At 41.9% G+C, this 21,286-nt stretch overlaps 2 protein-coding genes across 2 annotated transcripts; both read right to left on the bottom strand.

Moving 5' to 3' along the window:
* Positions 1 to 948: 948 nt before the first annotated feature.
* Positions 949 to 4,000, bottom strand: LOC147332159 (uncharacterized). The gene has a single exon (XM_086288584.1). It carries the CDS (start codon positions 3,645 to 3,647, stop codon positions 1,365 to 1,367), a length of 2,283 nt encoding a protein of 760 aa, XP_086144710.1. The 5' UTR covers positions 3,648 to 4,000; the 3' UTR covers positions 949 to 1,364.
* Positions 4,001 to 13,152: 9,152 nt separating this feature from the next.
* Positions 13,153 to 16,735, bottom strand: LOC147332158 (uncharacterized). The gene has a single exon (XM_086288586.1). It carries the CDS (start codon positions 16,380 to 16,382, stop codon positions 14,100 to 14,102), a length of 2,283 nt encoding a protein of 760 aa, XP_086144712.1. The 5' UTR covers positions 16,383 to 16,735; the 3' UTR covers positions 13,153 to 14,099.
* Positions 16,736 to 21,286: the final 4,551 nt, after the last annotated feature.

Genomic DNA, 21,286 nt, shown 5'->3' with positions numbered 1-21,286 from the left:
CAGTGACTCAAGTAAAAAAAGGACAATGTACATGAAACATTGAAGGACTTCTCAGCAGGCTTCACCTTCAAGACAAAAAAACAAAGATGTCACCAGCAGACTTACTTAAAATATGTCCTCCTGTGAAACAGATACATGACACATCTGAGAAAGATCTAGCGCGTACATTTCTTCAGAAGTTATCAATGCTGGACTATCGAGTCAGATACATTCCTGTAAGAAAAGACGATGCTGATGTGAGCTATTCACAAACTGTTATGATTTCTGACAGTGATGACTTAGATGCTCTATTTAGCACCGGTGTAGATTCCCAATCAAAAGAGTGTCATGTGCATCCATGCTGGGAGTTAACCGCCAAGAAAAGACTGAAAAGATGAAGAGAGAATGAACAGAGAAGAAGAAACGGCTGATTTGGGCCTGTGTTTGATTTGGGAGGCCACACAGGAAGCTGTGAGAAGAGGGGACGAGGACCGGTGAGAGGTGAAGGCTGGACGTGTTCAAGTGAAAGTATAGGAAAATTGGGTTGAAAATTGAGGCTGAACTTGTGGGGTTTAGAAATGTCCAGAGCATCGCAACAGAAAGGTGAATTAAAAAAGAGAGAGAGCAGGATGAAGAAATAAATAAACTAATAATACATAAATGAATAGAAAAATCTTTTGTATATGGCGAGGTGCTGTGGGCACCTAAGTCTTTGATAGTGTAGAATTTTCAAGTCAATACCATGGTTGCATCTACTGAAAATCTCTGTGAAGCTTAAATCTCAATGACCTTGACTTCAAGGTCAGAGGTCAACTTTTCTGAAAATCAGAGGAGTTTCACATTCATAACACAGGTATGTCTACTAGGAGGCTGAAGGGTAGCTCTATATATTTATAAACAATCAAAAACAACAATTATTACACAATTTATTTCCAATTTGTATGGAATTTATTTCTGTAAAGGTGGTGTTTTAGGTCTGATTGAAGGACTGATGTGATGGTAAGGTGTCCGCTGCTGCACTTTGAAGATTGGTAGGCTTTTTTTTTTAAATTTTCACAAGAATTGCTACTTCCCCTAGAGTTTTGGCCACTCCAACAATCAGAAGATTTCCCTATGAGCAAGCATTTAGCGACAGTGGGAAGGAAAAACTCCCTTTAAAAAGGAAGAAACCTTCAACAGAGCCAGGCTCAGGAAGGGACAGCCCTCTGCCACGACTGGTTGGGGTGGGGGGAGTGAAAATTTAAAAAAAAGAAGCCAAAGTGATCATTTTTGGAGCAGCTTAATTAATTTTTGCATTGTAATTTGCTGTTAATGTCATTTTCCAACCCCAGTTTGTATTTTTATCACTTTTGTCCAGGGTGGAAGATGCCATGCTGGAGACTGATTCAGTATGGTCTTTCAATGTTGATACATGGGAACCTTTTAGAGAGGCCAGGGCTGAAAAAGGGATGCCGGAGAACCTGAGAGGGTGTTATCCGCTGGTGTGCATCCAAGGCCAACATCTGTTTAATTAGGCTGACAAATAAGCGTTGGCCAGCTTCTGGTCCTCGTCTAAACATCATTAGCTGTTCGAGGTCATCCAGACGTGTAAGTATTATGTATCTTGTCTCCAGGGATTCATGTCCTGTCCCTGGAACAGAGCCTTTATATTGTTCTTCCGTCTTAAATGTCCAGCGCTGTTGCTTGTATTTGTCTCCAATGAAATAGTTTTCAGTGTACACGCCAGAGTCTAGCACATGATCTGGTGGCTGACCCTGAGTCTCTATGATGAATTTCAGATAATCATAGTCATTCTCCGAAGGGTAGAGTGGCACCCCTGTAGCAAGCTCCACAGCCACCAGCCCCAGAGACCACATGTCACTTGCTTCATTGTAAGGAAGGCCAAGCATAACCTCAGGTGCACAGTAACCAACCGTCCCCACAAAGTCACCAGGTATCACTGCAGACGCAGGACATGCGAGGCCAAAGTCTATAAGTTTGACTTTGATGGGAGACTCATGGCGGTTTACAACCATGATGTTTCCAGGTTTGAGGTCAGCGTGCACTATTCCCACAGAACTCAGGTGGGACAGAGCATTTGTCAGTTGACCTAAAATTGGCCTGACTTCGCTTATGGGGAGACCCTGTTTATTCCGGTCCCCTATGTAGTCCCACAGGCATTGATCAAGGAGTTCAAATTTCAGGCAAACCCGCTGTCCGTCGTGGAAAAAGCCGTTCCATTGAACAATGTTGGCGGCATCTGGATCCAACCTTCGCAGCTGCTCCAAGATGAAAATTTCCACATGTGCCTGTTGCAGAATATCAGGGTCGCTCTTGTTGACTTTAATGGCAACAGCTTGGTTGGTTGTTGTGTCGCGACATTTGGCTACAATACCAAAGCCCCCTTCTCCGAGGAAAGCCTCTACCTTGTAGTGCTTTCCCAAAATGCTCCCTTTAACTAATTCAAGCTCATCTGAGCTGAATGATGGCCTGGCTGATGTGTGGACGAATACTTGCTGAGAAAATTCAACCGAGTTTTGAAAACTGCAGTTGATTTTCTGTGATCTCTTGCTTTCCAAGTTTGAAGGGTGCTGAAAGACCACAGGGTTTTGTGATCTTTCAGCACTCATGTCAATGCACAGGGAACTCTTAGTGCTGAAAAAGGGATGCCGGAGAACCTGAGAGGGTGTTATCCGCTGGTGTGCATCCAAGGCCAACATCTGTTTAATTAAGCTGACAAATAAGCGTTGGCCAGCTTCTGGTCCTCGTCTAAACATTATTATTTGTTCAAGGTCATCCAGACGCGTCAGTTTTATGCATCTTGTCTCCAGGGACTCATATCCTGTCTCATACTGAAATTGTTGGTCAGTCTTAAATGTCCAGCGCTGTTGCTTGTCTTTGTCTTCAATGAAATAGTCTTCAGTGTAGACGCCAGAGTCTAGAACATGATCTGGTGGCTGACCCTGAGTCTCTATGATGAATTTCAAAACATCATAGTCTTCATTTCCAGGGTAGAGTGGCAGCCCTGTAGCAAGCTCCACAGCTACCAGCCCCAGAGACCACATGTCAATTGCTTCATTGTAAGGAAGGCCAAGCATAACCTCAGGTGCACAATAACCAACCGTCCCCACACGGTCACCAGGCATCACTGCAGACGCAGGACATGCGAGGCCAAAGTCTATAAGTTTGACTTTGATGGGAGACTCGTGGCGGTTTACAACCATGATGTTTCCAGGTTTGAGGTCAGCGTGCACCATTCCCACAGAACCCAGGTGGGACAGAGCATTTGTCAGTTGACCTAAAATTGGCCTGACTTCGCTTATGGGGAGACAGTGGTTTTTCCGGTCCCATATGTAGTCCCTCAGGCATTGATCAAGGAGTTCAAATTTCAGGCAAACCCGCTCTCCGTCGTGAAAAAAGCCGTTCCATTGAACAATGTTGGCGGCATCTGAATCCAACCTTCGCAGCTGCTCCAGGATGAAAATTTCCAATTTCGCCTGTTGCAGAATATCAGGGCGGCTCTTGTTCACTTTAATAGCCACAGCTCGGTTAGTCATGGTATCACGACATTTGGCTACAATACCAAAGCCCCCTTCTCCGAGGAAAGCCTCTACCTTGTAGTGCTTTCCCAAAATGCTCCCTTTAACTAATCCAAGCTCATTTGAGCTGAAGGATGGGTGAGCTGACATGGTGAAATGTGTCAGCTTGGTCGGTGAATTGCTAAGTAAAATTCTCTCAAAACTCTCCAAAAAGGGTTTGCTTGCTGTCAGGTCAAGGTCCGTTGAGCATTAAAGTTTAACAGAGCAAAGCTCCTACTTAAGGGTTTTTTCTCTCAGCAAGATGATGACATAACAAAGGATCTATGTCATCATCTTGTGATGTCACAAGATGTCACCTTTTTTCACAAGATGCATTCCATTTGGATCAAAGGCATTCTATTTTTTCAGTTGAAACACTAAAAAAAAACAATGTTTCAACAGGCCAGGCTGCATTTTCTGCTGCGACATCTCAACAGGAGATAATAAGATAAAGACAAGGAAGACTGGTGATCTATCCATATCAGCAACATTGGCAGGTTTCTAGTGCAGGAAGTAATAAATTCAGCCCTCGTGTTTGCACTACAGGTTGCTTTCATGAGTATTTCTGTTTTTGTGGTGGGGGAATTTTTCCTCGTTCCAACGATGTAAACAAAAACATTAATTGTGCTTTCCGCAATGACTAGTAATCATTTTGTCCTACTGTTCATTTACAGAACAGGAAAGGTTTTGTTTGGTTATGATTGTTTTGCAAGAAATACTTCAATCACAGTGGGGTAGTCTTGATTAAAATGTTATATGAGAACTGTGGCACCATGTGTGACCAGATATTGGCATGTAGTCGTCACCAGACTGTCATCAAAAGTGTGAAGTTTGGGACAGACTGGACAAAATACATTTTTAGAGATGAAAATCTTATGTCCAGTGATAAATGATCAAAATTCCACCACAAACATGGCTTTGACGAAGATGTCCCTTTCTGAAGTAACCCCAAAAAGTTCCTGAAGTAACCAAATGGAATTTAACCAGTGACCTCTCACTTTGCAGGCGAATGTGTAAACCAGCGATGCCTGGAAAACACTAAAACTGTGCCAAAATGTCATTTTACATTCAAAATGGCGGACTTCCAGACTTCCTCTTTGGATTGGGTTCACTGAATCTGTGTGTAATAAATGTCATACACGTATTTCAAGCTGTAAATAAGTTGTTAGAAGTTCATTAAAATTTCTTAAGTGGTGCTGTAGATCCATTTCCGCAGTGCCAGTCACTTTTTAAAAAAAAGTACATTTTGACCTGATGTGAAGAATGCAAAAAATGTCATTAGTTTGGAAGCATGTTTGGTATATGATATACTTGCCTGACTAATAATAATTTATTATTACTATTACTACTGTTGTTGTTGTTGTACAATGGAGCCTTTCCCCTGTGAATGACCAGCTCCCAGCTAAAATGTGTATTTTGTGCCATTTATAAGGTCAGTGCTTTATCATACCTTAAACTGTGCAGGGTAAAAGCCTCAGTTGCTGGGAAAAGCACAGGTGTATTACAGTTTTTCTGAATTGCTAAAACACTAAACCCCATTGTAAAAACTAAACTGTCAACTATGAAAACTCTTTCATCAAATCAGTCCCACTGTTGCCAAAATCTTAAACACTATTCAAAGCTCAGTCTCCCATTTAGCAAAACTCTAAACACAAAACACACTTAGCAGTGTGGTGCACCTGTTGTCGTGTGAAGGCTGTGTGCAGTAGTGATGTCTCCTGTGTGTCGAAGCTTTGAAGCGTGTGTCGGGTAATCTCATGGTAGTTTTGTAAAGCGCGTATCGAGGCTTGCTTTGATTACGTATGCAGTGATGTTCGAGGCCTCGCGGGCAGTCCGTACCACGTGACTGATTCAGGAACTGGCTCGCCGGTTTGCACCAGATTCTAAATAAATTGGGCAGCAAAACACAGCTGATTCCCCGTCACATTGTGTTGTGGAATTGGATTACGTCCCAGTTACATACTTACTTGAACATTTCTCCTTCGATGGAACCAGCAAGGAAGAGAATATTTGTCTGACAACATTTAATCTCATCTCTCCTAATAAAGTATGCACACAGTAATAAATATCACAAATGATAAGTACCATAATATAAATCAACAACACCACAGATCTTATAATCTGATTTTAGTTTATTAAAAAGTGAAGCACCACACACTAGTTTGTGTCATTGTCCAGATGTACATAAGCATGATTACACAGTTACACAATCATACCAAAACTCTGTCCTGATAGTTTCCACTTTCTCTTTTGTATCAGACATACTGAGACAATATTCGGGATAAATAACCATGAAAACAATTTATTTATTAAGTTTAGAGGTTTACACATCACATCATTATAATCATTGAGCCTGTCTGACTTTAATCGTCCACTTGATGGCGCAGTAGAGCCAATGAATCGTCACAATGCTTCGAACCATGAGTCGACCAGTTGGATGGAAAGCTTCAGTTCATCACAAGGCTTCATCTCACCATCACTAATGAAAGCTCTTATAATTTGGCTGCTATTAGAGACCATTGATTTAGTCTCTCTTTGGTTACTACGTGGATCTTTTTTCAGACAAATTAATGAAAAAAATATAATAAATGGAAAAACAGAGTACAAATGTGGACAGTTAACTGGATATTACAGCGCGATTTCAGTGCATAAATACATACATACAGGTCTGAGACGTAAGTGGTGCAATATTGATAGAGCTCACATGACTCCGTCCTGTTCGTATCCCAGAAATCCACCAGGATTTTAGTGCCTCATATACTGCACAGGTCATTGGCACACCTGAGATTCAGGACGACATGCTAAGCAGTGCTGTGTCACCATCAATAATACACCATATTAATGCAAGGTACAATTACAGCTGGGCTCCGCCACATTTTATTTTAACAGAGGAAATAAAATATGCAGAGCTAGCTGAGTTGGTTGAAATTCAGTTGCTACTTTAAGAGAATTTCATACAAGAATAATTGCAGATAAAATAGGTTATTAAAGCTGTCATCATTGCTTCAGTGCCATATTCTCTCTGCTGTAACTCCGATTTGAAGAGGGCTTGTTTAGGCAACAACTCAGAGCACTATACGATCACTGCCGGTCACTTAGGTGATTTGTTATAAATGTGAAAACAGCTATGCAGGTTTAATGCAAGGAAGTCTTTACTCAGTGTTTGGCATGGGTCCTAAATGAAGGAGGGGTAGTCTGTCAGTCACTGCATTCCTCACCTGCATGGGAAACTTCCCAAACTGGAAGTTATCAGAAACATTGGAGACAATACTGAATCCACCAGAGACAGCTGGGACAGGTCCTAGTCATTACCATACAGTAAAGAACGGATTTATTTCAGTTCAGTTCAAATTAATAAGGTGAAGAAAAAACAGAGACTGCATCTTATGTGTTTTCTATTCTATTCTAGTAGTTTTAGAATCCAATAACTACACAAACAATCATGGCAGTGAGGTGTGGAGGGCCAGGAGTGACAAAATGAATGAATTAAATATGCCATTAATTATTGAATTAAATGTTTCATTATTTAATTAAATGCCCATTCACTTCACTAGTGTTTGTAGTTGTTGTTGAGAAATGCCCACTGAAAGAATGGCCACCAGGGCAAGTGCCTGTAATCGGATTACAGTAACACGTTACTTGTAACGCATTACTGCCCATCTCTGTTGAGAACAAATAATGTAAATGAATAATAGTGTTCAAATTGTTCGTTAAAACTCTGCATATCTCAGAAAAACTAAAAAAAAATCAGCTTTCTTCACTCACTTCTTTACAATGCAGCCATTACAGTCTTCTTTGATTGGTCGCTGCAGGATTGCCATTCTTCTCATGTTTAGTTTTTTTTCCTATCAGTGCTTTAATTCTATGAAATAAATTTTTCAAAGTCACTTTTTGCTTTCACTAGCTTGTTTTTAGTGTCCCACTTTTGGATCTTCTGAACTCACTCTGATTAAAGTTGTCATTGTACTAATGTTATTCATGTGCAGCTGACTTCACAGCTGTGTGTGGGTTTTGTTTTTTTTTTGCAACTTTTTGTGATATCTAAATGTTTAACCTGTTCAATAACATTATTACTATTCAGTGATTATTATATATGATTATCACTTGGCTACGTGAACATACATAAATCTGTTAAATCTCAGCGACACAAGCATGTCTTCATGCGCACACACAGTTTCTACTCCCATTCATTCAGGTTTATATTTACAACTTTTACAGGACGAATGGACAGCCATCACTTTAAGGAAAAACAAAGAGAGAGAGAGAGAGAGAGAGAGAGAGAGAGAGATTTTAAGTTCAGGGCAGGTCAGTTTTTATAGAAATGCATAGATGTGTGTTGTACTTCCATCTGGCTTATTACTTTCTAATGCAGGGGAAAGACATTGGCAAAGAAACACCTACTACATAAATACATTCCCGGACATTCCCGGACTCTCTCATCATTGCTCTTGGGGACTTTAACAAAGCCAATCTGAGCCATGAGCTTCCGAAATATAAGCCGTATATTAAATGCCCGACCAGAGAGGAGAGGACATTAGACCACTGCTACAGCACGATCAGCAGGGCCTATCGCGCGGTGCCCCGCACTTCACTCGGACTTTCTGACCACGTCATGATCCACCTAATCCGACAGAGGCTGAAGCTCTCCAAACCTGTCGTGAGGACAAAAAAACTGTGGAGCAACGAGGCTGTGGAGGAGCTTCGCACGTGTTTGGAGTCTACAGACTGGGACACAATGAAGGCTGCTTCTAACAGCTTGGACGAGTTTACGGACACTGTCACCTCCTATATCCACTTCTGTGAGGACAGCATTGTGCCATCACGCACCATTGTGAGTTATAACAATGACAAACCCTGGTTTACTCCTAAACTCAAACAGCTGTGGCTGGAAAAGAGAAAGGCGTTCAGAAGCAGAGACAGGGACTGCTACAGAGAGGCCAAATACAGGTTCACTAAAGAAGTGGACATTGCTAAACATCAGCACTCTGAGAAGATGCAGCAGCAGATCTCAGAGAATGACTCGGCCTCTGTGTGGAAAGGTTTTAGGAATATCACCAACTACAAGCCTAAAACCCCCCACTCCACTGATGACTTGCTCTTGGCCAACACCCTTAACGACTTTTACTGCCGTTTTGACGAGCCATCAGGCAGCCTTCACACCTCCAACGGCCCCAACAATAGAGGCACTTTGGACACTAATTCCCCCACCTCTCCCCCCTCCATAGAGCCATCACCACCTTCAAACTGTTCACCTACAACACCCCCCTCCTCACCCCACACAAAAGAGGATTTCACACCACTTCCTCCCACCACAACTCTTCATATTCATGAAGCAGATGTGAGGAAGCAGTTTAAGAGTCTGAATGCTCGAAAAGCTCCCGGCCCAGACGGTGTGTCTCCTGCCACCCTCAGACACTGTGCAAACGAGCTGGCCCCAGTGTTTTCTGGCATTTTCAACTCCTCACTGCAGGCATGTCATGTGCCTGCCTGCTTCAAGTCCTCTACCATAATCCCTGTCCCCAAGAAACCTAGGATCACTGGACTAAATGACTACAGACTCGTGGCTCTGACATCTGTGGTCATGAAGTCATTTGAGCGCCTAGTTCTCTCCCATCTCAAGACCCTCACGGCCCCCCTCCTGGACCCCCTGCAGTTTGCATACAGAACCAACAGGTCTGTAGATGACGCCATCAACATGGCCCTACACTTCATCCTGCAGCATCTGGACTCCCCAGGAACCTACGCCAGGATCCTGTTTGTGGACTTCAGCTCTGCCTTCAACACCATCCTTTCAGACCATCTCCGAGGCAAGCTTTCCCAGATGAATGTGCCTGATCCCATCTGCCGGTGGATCACTGACTTCCTGACGGACAGGAAGCAGCATGTGAGGCTGGGAAAGAATGTCTCGGACTCCCGGACCATCAGCACCGGCTCCCCTCAGGGCTGTGTTCTTTCTCCTCTGCTCTTCTCCATGTACACCAACTGCTGCACCTCCACCCACCAGTCTGTCAAGCTAATCAAGTTTGCAGATGACACCACCGTTATTGGGCTCATCTCAGACGGGGATGAGTCTGACAGGAGGGAGGTTGAACGTCTGGTGTCCTGGTGCAGCCACAACAACCTGGTGCTGAATGCCCAGAAGACAGTGGAGATTATTGTGGACTTCAGGAAGCACACAGCCCCACTCCCCCCCATCATCCTACAGTCTGTTTGACCTGCTCCCCTCAGGCAGGAGGCTCCGGTCCATTCGCACCAGAACCTCTCGCCATAAGAACAGTTTCTTCCCCTCTGCTGTTGGACACATGAACAATAAACGTACGACTGTTCCCACCACTAACACATGACCCTACGCTGTGTTCACTGCATCATTCCATGTTTTGGCACTGATCACCACCTGCACTCATGTATATATCTTTCTACGTAGCACTTTTAATTCTTATTCTCATGTATATCTCATGCATATATCTTTCTACGTAGCACTTTTAATTCTTATTCTTACTTTTATTTTTTCATGTCTATTTAAGCGCAATTTATGACAGTATGTTTGCACTGAAGCACCGCAGCAATTTCCTAATGTTGTAAACCTGCTCAACATTTGGCAATAAAACCCTTTCTGATTCTGATTCTGATTCTGAATAGTTTGATTTGAAGTTGCTCTTTTGAGTCCTCTCTATTGACTCTGACATCCTGCTGTTAACACTTTCATGGTATTGCTTTGTTTGCTTTAAACAAACCTCACAGGGTGGTAGAATATGTCTGCGGTGCAGAGGTCCTTGGATCGCCTCTCTGTTGTCTTTGTTGACAGCAATGAAGGTGGTGAAAGAACTGCTCACTCCTGATTGGACACTGAGCTGCACCACCTTCTCCTTCACTCCTCCATCTTGCTGTCCTCTGAGCTCTCTCTCCTTCATCTCCAGGGAACGAATCAGAGTGCGAGCACCCAACCTGTGGACTGTTAATCTGCAGACAAGGAAGAAAACATTTACAGTTCTAATGTTTCCTATTTTTGCTACATTTGTACATCACTGACTTTTCTGTTTTTCTGTGCTGAGGGTGCATTCTTTTTATATTAGAATTAGTAGAGTTACAGAGGGTATATAGAGTGTGAACATAAAATAAGAGCTTGATTAGGCTGTAGAAACGGATGAAAATCCAGTAAAGTGAAGAGTGTGTGTGTGTGTGTGTGTGTGTGTGTGTGTGTGTGTGTGTGTGTGCGTGTGTGTGTCTGGCAGGAAGTGAAGCAGGAAGTCTGAATATAGCTTGTGAGCTTGTGAGAGACTTTTCAAAAGGAAAACAGAGGAATTAGAGAATGAAAGTGCTAAGAAATAGTAATGAAAATGATATTAAATAAATGTCTTAGTGTGTTAATACAGGTGCCCATGGACTTGGCTCAACCTCAGATGAGTACAGCGGCAAAATGATAGATTAACATAATTGGAACGACAAACAGGCCAGGCTTTGGCTGAAATTTTACAGCTTCACCTCTCATCCTGCCCTTATCCTGAGAAGAAGCTTAAAGGACAGTCAATCTCCTGATGAAGACAGAAGACAGACAGAACAACACCGTAGATTTGAAGAATTAACAGCAGGCAGAAGACAGTACAACTGACCTAAAACACTGAAGGGTCCAGCAGCATGTATGTTAATGGAACATGTGCTCTGAATTACAAGCTGGAAAGTGTACCAGTGACATGACTGTGTGAAAGCACTGCATTTCAATTCAATTCAATTCAATTCAATTCAATTCAATTCAATTCAATTCAATTCAATTCAATTCAATTCAATTCAATTCAATTCAATTTTATTTATATAGCGCCAAATGACAACAAAAGTCGCCTCAAGGCGCTTCATAGATACAGAGAAAAACCCAACAATCATATGACCCCCTATGAGCAAGCACTTTGGCGACAGTGGGAAGGAAAAACTCCCTTTTAACAGGAAGAAACCTCCGGCAGAACCAGGCTGAGGGAGGGGTGGCCATCTGCTGCGACCGGTTGGGGTGAGAGAAGGAAGACAGGATAAAAGACATGCTGTGGAAGAGAGACAGAGGTTAATAACAGATATGATTCAATGCAGAGAGGTCTGTTAATACATAGTGAGCAAGAAAGGTGACTGGAAAGGAAAAACTCAATGCATCATGGGAATCCCCCGGCAGCCTACGTCTATTGCAGCATAACTAAGGGAGGATTCAGGGTCACCTGGTCCAGCCCTAACTATATGCTTTAGCAAAAAGGAAAGTTTTAAGCCTAATCTTGAAAGTAGAGATAGTGTCTGTCTCCTGAATCCAAACTGGAAGCTGGTTCCACAGAAGAGGGGCCTGAAAACTGAAGGCTCTGCCTCCCATTCTACCTTTAAATACTCTATGAACAACAAGTAGGCCTGCAGAGCGAGAGCGAAGTGCTCTAATAGGGTGATATGGTACTACAAGGTCATTAAGATAAGATGGGGCCTGATTATTTAAGACCTTGTATGTGAGGAGCAGGATTTTGAATTCAATTCTGGATTTAACAGGAAGCCAATGAAGGGAAGCCAAAACAGGAGAAATATGCTCTCTCTTTCTAGTCCCTGTCAGCACTCTTGCTGCAGCATTTTGGATTAGCTGAAGGCTTTTCAGTGAGTTTTTTGGAGATCCTGATAATAATGAATTACAGTAGTCCAGCCTGGAAGTAATAAATGCATGAACTAGTTTTTCAGCGTCACTCTGAGACAGGATATTTCTAATTTTAGAGATGTTGCGCAAATGGAAGAAAGCAGTCTTACATATTTGTTTAATATGTGCTTTGAAGGACATGTCCTGGTCAAAAATGACTCCAAGGTTCCTCACAGTGTTACTGGAGGCCAAGGTAATGCCATCCAGGGTAAGAATCTGGTTAGATACCATATTTCTAAGATTTTCAGGGCCGAGTACAATAACCTCAGTTTGATCTGAATTAAGAAGCAGAAAGTTAGCGGCCATCCAGGTCTTTATGTCTTTAAGACATTCCTGCAGTTTAACTAATTGGTGTGTGTTATCTGGCTTCATGGACAGATAGAGCTGGGTGTCATCGGCATAGCAGTGAAAATGTATGCTATGTCTTCTAATGATGCTGCCTAAGATAAGATAAGATAACCTTTATTAGTCCCACACGTGGGAAATTTGTTTTGTCACAGCAGGAAGTGGACAGTGCAAAAGTTATGAGGCAAAAATTAGAATACAATAAGAATAAATACAGTACACAACTGTACAGAATAGAATAAAATGAAATACTATATACAGTAGAATAAAATAAAATAAATATACAATAAGATAAAAATAGAATACAAATACTATATACAACTGAGTAAAAATACAACGATGACAGAAAGGATTATTGCACTTAGTATTATTGCATATGTATGGATGTGTGTGCTTGATCAGTTAAAGTCTTTATTATGGAGTCTGACAGCAAGGGAAGCATGTATAATGTAAACAGAATTGGTCCTAGCACTGAACCCTGTGGAACTCCATAATTAACCTCAGTGTGTGAAGAGGACTGTCTGAGTTCATATTTGCCATGCTGGGAGTAACTGCCAAGAAAAGACTGAAAAGATGAAGAGAGAATGAACAGAGAAGAAGAAATGGCTGATTTGGGCCTGTGTTTGATTTGGGAGGCCACACAGGAAGCTGTGAGAAGAGGGGACGAGGACCGGTGAGAGGTGAAGGCTGGACGTGTTCAAGTGAAAGTATAGGAAAATTGGGTTGAAAATTGAGGCTGAACTTGTGGGGTTTAGAAATGTCCAGAGCATCGCAACAGAAAGGTGAAATTAAAAAAAAGAGAGAGAGCGGGATGAAGAAATAAATAAACTAATAATACATAAATGAATAGAAAAATCTTTTGTATATGGCGAGGTGCTGTGGGCACCTAAGTCTTTGATAGTGTAGAATTTTCAAGTCAATACCATGGTTGCATCTACTGAAAATCTCTGTGAAGCTTAAATCTCAATGACCTTGACTTCAAGGTCAGAGGTCAACTTTTCTGAAAATCAGAGGAGTTTCACATTCATAACACAGGTATGTCTACTAGGAGGCTGAAGGGTAGCTCTATATATTTATAAACAATCAAAAACAACAATTATTACGCAATTTATTTCCAATTTGTATGGAATTTATTTCTGTAAAGGTGGTGTTTTAGGTCTGATTGAAGGACTGATGTGATGGTAAGGTGTCCGCTGCTGCGCTTTGAAGATTGGTAGGCTTTTTTTTTTTAAATTTTCACAAGAATTGCTACTTCCCCTAGAGTTTTGGCCACTCCAACAATCAGAAGATTTCCCTATGAGCAAGCATTTAGCGACAGTGGGAAGGAAAAACTCCCTTTAAAAAGGAAGAAACCTTCAACAGAGCCAGGCTCAGGAAGGGACAGCCCTCTGCCACGACTGGTTGGGGTGGGGGGAGTGAAAATTAAAAAAAAAGAAGCCAAAGTGATCATTATTGGAGCAGCTTAATTCATTTTTGCATTGTAATTTGCTGTTAATGTCATTTTCCAACCCTAGTTTGTGTTTTTATCACTTTTGTCCAGGGTGGAAGATGCCATGCTGGACTCTGATTCAGTATGGTCTTTCAATGTTGATACATGGGAACCTTTTAGAGAGGCCAGGGCTGAAAAAGGGATGCCGGAGAACCTGAGAGGGTGTTATCCGCTGGTGTGCATCCAAGGCCAACATCTGTTTAATTAGGCTGACAAATAAGCGTTGGCCAGCTTCTGGTCCTCGTCTAAACATCATTAGCTGTTCGAGGTCATCCAGACGTGTAAGTATTATGTATCTTGTCTCCAGGGATTCATGTCCTGTCCCTGGAACAGAGCCTTTATATTGTTCTTCCGTCTTAAATGTCCAGCGCTGTTGCTTGTATTTGTCTCCAATGAAATAGTTTTCAGTGTACACGCCAGAGTCTAGCACATGATCTGGTGGCTGACCCTGAGTCTCTATGATGAATTTCAGATAATCATAGTCATTCTCCGAAGGGTAGAGTGGCACCCCTGTAGCAAGCTCCACAGCCACCAGCCCCAGAGACCACATGTCACTTGCTTCATTGTAAGGAAGGCCAAGCATAACCTCAGGTGCACAGTAACCAACCGTCCCCACAAAGTCACCAGGTATCACTGCAGACGCAGGACATGCGAGGCCAAAGTCTATAAGTTTGACTTTGATGGGAGACTCGTGGCGGTTTACAACCATGATGTTTCCAGGTTTGAGGTCAGCGTGCACTATTCCCACAGAACTCAGGTGGGACAGAGCATTTGTGATTTGACCTAAAATTGGCCTGACTTCGCTTATGGGGAGACCCTGTTTATTCCGGTCCCCTATGTAGTCCCACAGGCATTGATCAAGGAGTTCAAATTTCAGGCAAACCCGCTGTCCGTCGTGGAAAAAGCCGTTCCATTGAACAATGTTGGCGGCATCTGGATCCAACCTTCGCAGCTGCTCCAAGATGAAAATTTCCACATGTGCCTGTTGCAGAATATCAGGGTCGCTCTTGTTGACTTTAATGGCAACAGCTTGGTTGGTTGTTGTGTCGCGACATTTGGCTACAATACCAAAGCCCCCTTCTCCGAGGAAAGCCTCTACCTTGTAGTGCTTTCCCAAAATGCTCCCTTTAACTAATTCAAGCTCATCTGAGCTGAATGATGGACTGGCTGATGTGTGGACGAATACTTGCTGAGAAAATTCAACCGAGTTTTGAAAACTACAGTTGATTTTCTGTGATCTCTTGCTTTCCAAGTTTGAAGGGTGCTGAAAGACCACAGGGTTTTGTGATATTTCAGCACTCATGTCAATGCACAGGGAACTCTTAGGGCTGAAAAAGGGATGCCGGAGAACCTGAGAGGGTGTTATCCGCTGGTGTGCATCCAAGGCCAACATCTGTTTAATTAAGCTGACAAATAAGCGTTGGCCAGCTTCTGGTCCTCGTCTAAACATTATTATTTGTTCAAGGTCATCCAGACGCGTCAGTTTTATGCATCTTGTCTCCAGGGACTCATATCCTGTCTCATACTGAAATTGTTGGTCAGTCTTAAATGTCCAGCGCTGTTGCTTGTCTTTGTCTTCAATGAAATAGTCTTCAGTGTAGACGCCAGAGTCTAGAACATGATCTGGTGGCTGACCCTGAGTCTCTATGATGAATTTCAAAACATCATAGTCTTCATTTCCAGGGTAGAGTGGCAGCCCTGTAGCAAGCTCCACAGCTACCAGCCCCAGAGACCACATGTCAATTGCTTCATTGTAAGGAAGGCCAAGCATAACCTCAGGTGCACAATAACCAACCGTCCCCACACGGTCACCAGGCATCACTGCAGACGCAGGACATGCGAGGCCAAAGTCTATAAGTTTGACTTTGATGGGAGACTCGTGGCGGTTTACAACCATGATGTTTCCAGGTTTGAGGTCAGCGTGCACCATTCCCACAGAACCCAGGTGGGACAGAGCATTTGTCAGTTGACCTAAAATTGGCCTGACTTCGCTTATGGGGAGACAGTGGTTTTTCCGGTCCCATATGTAGTCCCTCAGGCATTGATCAAGGAGTTCAAATTTCAGGCAAACCCGCTCTCCGTCGTGAAAAAAGCCGTTCCATTGAACAATGTTGGCGGCATCTGAATCCAACCTTCGCAGCTGCTCCAGGATGAAAATTTCCAATTTCGCCTGTTGCAGAATATCAGGGCGGCTCTTGTTCACTTTAATAGCCACAGCTCGGTTAGTCATGGTATCACGACATTTGGCTACAATACCAAAGCCCCCTTCTCCGAGGAAAGCCTCTACCTTGTAGTGCTTTCCCAAAATGCTCCCTTTAACTAATCCAAGCTCATTTGAGCTGAAGGATGGGTGAGCTGACATGGTGAAATGTGTCGGCTTGGTCGGTGAATTGCTAAGTAAAATTCTCTCAAAACTCTCCAAAAAGGGTTTGCTTGCTGTCAGGTCAAGGTCCGTTGAGCATTAAAGTTTAACAGAGCAAAGCTCCTACTTAAGGGTTTTTTCTCTCAGCAAGATGATGACATAACAAAGGATCTATGTCATCATCTTGTGATGTCACAAGATGTCACCTTTTTTCACAAGATGCATTCCATTTGGATCAAAGGCATTCTATTTTTTCAGTTGAAACACTAAAAAAAAACAATGTTTCAACAGGCCAGGCTGCATTTTCTGCTGCGACATCTCAACAGGAGATAATAAGATAAAGACAAGGAAGACTGGTGATCTATCCATATCAGCAACATTGGCAGGTTTCTAGTGCAGGAAGTAATAAATTCAGCCCTCGTGTTTGCACTACAGGTTGCTTTCATGAGTATTTCTGTTTTTGTGGTGGGGGAATTTTTCCTCGTTCCAACGATGTAAACAAAAACATTAATTGTGCTTTCCGCAATGACTAATAATCATTTTGTCCTACTGTTCATTTACAGAACAGGAAAGGTTTTGTTTGGTTATGATTGTTTTGCAAGAAATACTTCAATCACAGTGGGGTAGTCTTGATTAAAATGTTATATGAGAACTGTGGCACCATGTGTGACCAGATATTGGCATGTAGTCGTCGCCAGACTGTCATCAAAAGTGTGAAGTTTGGGACAGACTGGACAAAATACATTTTTAGAGATGAAAATCTTATGTCCAGTGATAAATGATCAAATGATTTGACGAAGATGTCCCTTTCTGAAGTAACCCCAAAAAGTTCCTGAAGTAACCAAATGGAATTTAACCAGTGACCTCTCACTTTGCAGGCGAATGTGTAAACCAGCGATGCCTGGAAAACACTAAAACTGTGCCAAAATGTCATTTTACATTCAAAATGGCGGACTTCCAGACTTCCTCTTTGGATTGGGTTCACTGAATCTGTGTGTAATAAATGTCATACACGTATTTCAAGCTGTAAATAAGTTGTTAGAAGTTCTTTAAAATTTCTTAAGTGGTGCTGTAGATCCATTTCCGCAGTGCCAGTCACTTTTTAAAAAAAAGTACATTTTGACCTGATGTGAAGAATGCAAAAAATGTCATTAGTTTGGAAGCATGTTTGGTATATGATATACTTGCCTGACTAATAATAATTTATTATTACTATTACTACTGTTGTTGTTGTTGTACAATGGAGCCTTTCCCCTGTGAATGACCAGCTCCCAGCTAAAATGTGTATTTTGTGCCATTTATAAGGTCAGTGCTTTATCATACCTTAAACTGTGCAGGGTAAAAGCCTCAGTTGCTGGGAAAAGCACAGGTGTATTAGAGTTTTTCTGAATTGCTAAAACACTAAACCCCATTGTAAAAACTAAACTGTCAACTATGAAAACTCTTTCATCAAATCAGTCCCACTGTTGCCAAAATCTTAAACACTATTCAAAGCTCAGTCTCCCATTTAGCAAAACTCTAAACACAAAACACACTTAGCAGTGTGGTGCACCTGTTGTCGTGTGAAGGCTGTGTGCAGTAGTGATGTCTCCTGTGTGTCGAAGCTTTGAAGCGTGTGTCGGGTAATCTCGTGGTAGTTTTGTAAAGCGCGTATCGAGGCTTGCTTTGATTACGTATGCAGTGACGTTCGAGGCCTCGCGGGCAGTCCGTACCACGTGACTGATTCAGGAACTGGCTCGCCGGTTTGCACCAGATTCTAAATAAATTGGGCAGCAAAACACAGCTGATTCCCCGTCACATTGTGTTGTGGAATTGGATTACGTCCCAGTTACATACTTACTTGAACATTTCTCCTTCGATGGAACCAGCAAGGAAGAGAATATTTGTCTGACAACATTTAATCTCATCTCTCCTAATAAAGTATGCACACAGTAATAAATATCACAAATGATAAGTACCATAATATAAATCAACAACACCACAGATCTTATAATCTGATTTTAGTTTATTAAAAAGTGAAGCACCACACACTAGTTTGTGTCATTGTCCAGATGTACATAAGCATGATTACACAGTTACACAATCATACCAAACTCTGTCCTGATAGTTTCCACTTTCTCTTTTGTATCAGACATACTGAGACAATATTCGGGATAAATAACCATGAAAACAATTTATTTATTAAGTTTAGAGGTTTACACATCACATCATTATAATCATTGAGCCTGTCTGACTTTAATCGTCCACTTGATGGCGCAGTAGAGCCAATGAATCGTCACAATGCTTCGAACCATGAGTCGACCAGTTGGATGGAAAGCTTCAGTTCATCACAAGGCTTCATCTCACCATCACTAATGAAAGCTCTTATAATTTGGCTGCTATTAGAGACCATTGATTTAGTCTCTCTTTGGTTACTACGTGGATCTTTTTTCAGACAAATTAATGAAAAAAATATAATAAATGGAAAAACAGAGTACAAATGTGGACAGTTAACTGGATATTACAGCGCGATTTCAGTGCATAAATACATACATACAGGTCTGAGACGTAAGTGGTGCAATATTGATAGAGCTCACATGACTCCGTCCTGTTCGTATCCCAGAAATCCACCAGGATTTTAGTGCCTCATATACTGCACAGGTCATTGGCACACCTGAGATTCAGGACGACATGCTAAGCAGTGCTGTGTCACCATCAATAATACACCATATTAATGCAAGGTACAATTACAGCTGGGCTCCGCCACATTTTATTTTAACAGAGGAAATAAAATATGCAGAGCTAGCTGAGTTGGTTGAAATTCAGTTGCTACTTTAAGAGAATTTCATACAAGAATAATTGCAGATAAAATAGGTTATTAAAGCTGTCATCATTGCTTCAGTGCCATATTCTCTCTGCTGTAACTCCGATTTGAAGAGGGCTTGTTTAGGCAACAACTCAGAGCACTAACTATACGATCACTGCCGGTCACTTAGGTGATTTGTTATAAATGTGAAAACAGCTATGCAGGTTTAATGCAAGGAAGTCTTTACTCAGTGTTTGGCATGGGTCCTAAATGAAGGAGGGGTAGTCTGTCAGTCACTGCATTCCTCACCTGCATGGGAAACTTCCCAAACTGGAAGTTATCAGAAACATTGGAGACAATACTGAATCCACCAGAGACAGCTGGGACAGGTCCTAGTCATTACCATACAGAAAAGAACGGATTTATTTCAGTTCAGTTCAAATTAATAAGGTGAAGAAAAAACAGAGACTGCATCTTATGTGTTTTCTATTCTATTCTAGTAGTTTTAGAATCCAATAACTACACAAACAATCATGGCAGTGAGGTGTGGAGGGCCAGGAGTGACAAAATGAATGAATTAAATATGCCATTAATTATTGAATTAAATGTTTCATTATTTAATTAAATGCCCATTCACTTCACTAGTGTTTGTAGTTGTTGTTGAGAAATGCCCACTGAAAGAATGGCCACCAGGGCAAGTGCCTGTAATCGGATTACAGTAACACGTTACTTGTAACGCATTACTGCCCATCTCTGTTGAGAACAAATAATGTAAATGAATAATAGTGTTCAAATTGTTCGTTAAAACTCTGCATATCTCAGAAAAACTAAAAAAAAATCAGCTTTCTTCACTCACTTCTTTACAATGCAGCCATTACAGTCTTCTTTGATTGGTCGCTGCAGGATTGCCATTCTTCTCATGTTTAGTTTTTTTTCCTATCAGTGTTTTAATTCTATGAAATAAATTTTTCAAAGTCACTTTTTGCTTTCACTAGCTTGTTTTTAGTGTCCCACTTTTGGATCTTCTGAACTCACTCTGATTAAAGTTGTCATTGTACTAATGTTATTCATGTGCAGCTGACTTCACAGCTGTGTGTGGGTTTTTGTTTTTTTTTGCAACTTTTTGTGATATCTAAATGTTTAACCTGTTCAATAACATTATTACTATTCAGTGATTATTATATATGATTATCACTTGGCTACGTGAACATACATAAATCTGTTCAATCTCAGCGACACAAGCATGTCTTCATGCGCACACACAGTTTCTACTCCCATTCATTCAGGTTTATATTTACAACTTTTACAGGACGAATGGACAGCCATCACTTTAAGGAAAAACAAAGAGAGAGAGAGAGAGATTATAAGTTCAGGGCAGGTCAGTTTTTATAGAAATGCATAGATGTGTGTTGTACTTCCATCTGGCTTATTACTTTCTAATGCAGGGGAAAGACATTGGCAAAGAAACACCTACTACATAAATACATTCCCGGACATTCCCGGACTCTCTCATCATTGCTCTTGGGGACTTTAACAAAGCCAATCTGAGCCATGAGCTTCCGAAATATAAGCCGTATATTAAATGCCCGACCAGAGAGGAGAGGACATTAGACCACTGCTACAGCACGATCGGCAGGGCCTATCGCGCGGTGCCCCGCACTTCACTCGGACTTTCTGACCACGTCATGATCCACCTAATCCCCGCGTACAGACAGAGGCTGAAGCTCTCCAAACCTGTCGTGAGGACAAAAAAACTGTGGAGCAACGAGGCTGTGGAGGAGCTTCGCACGTGTTTGGAGTCTACAGACTGGGACACAATGAAGGCTGCTTCTAACAGCTTGGACGAGTTTACGGACACTGTCACCTCCTATATCCACTTCTGTGAGGACAGCATTGTGCCATCACGCACCATTGTGAGTTATAACAATGACAAACCCTGGTTTACTCCTAAACTCAAACAGCTGTGGCTGGAAAAGAGAAAGGCGTTCAGAAGCAGAGACAGGGACTGCTACAGAGAGGCCAAGTACAGGTTCACTAAAGAAGTGGACATTGCTAAACATCAGCACTCTGAGAAGATGCAGCAGCAGATCTCAGAGAATGACTCGGCCTCTGTGTGGAA

This window comes from Aulonocara sp. 'chitande type north' Nkhata Bay, linkage group LG4 (genome assembly GCF_057382095.1).
Source record: "Aulonocara sp. 'chitande type north' Nkhata Bay isolate Kocher_YH1m ecotype deep benthic linkage group LG4, A_spYH_male_GT1.1, whole genome shotgun sequence".
NCBI classification, from domain to species: Eukaryota; Metazoa; Chordata; class Actinopteri; order Cichliformes; family Cichlidae; genus Aulonocara; species Aulonocara sp. 'chitande type north' Nkhata Bay.
Note: the sequence above shows the minus strand (reverse complement) of the source record. Positions and strands in the feature narration are given on the sequence as shown.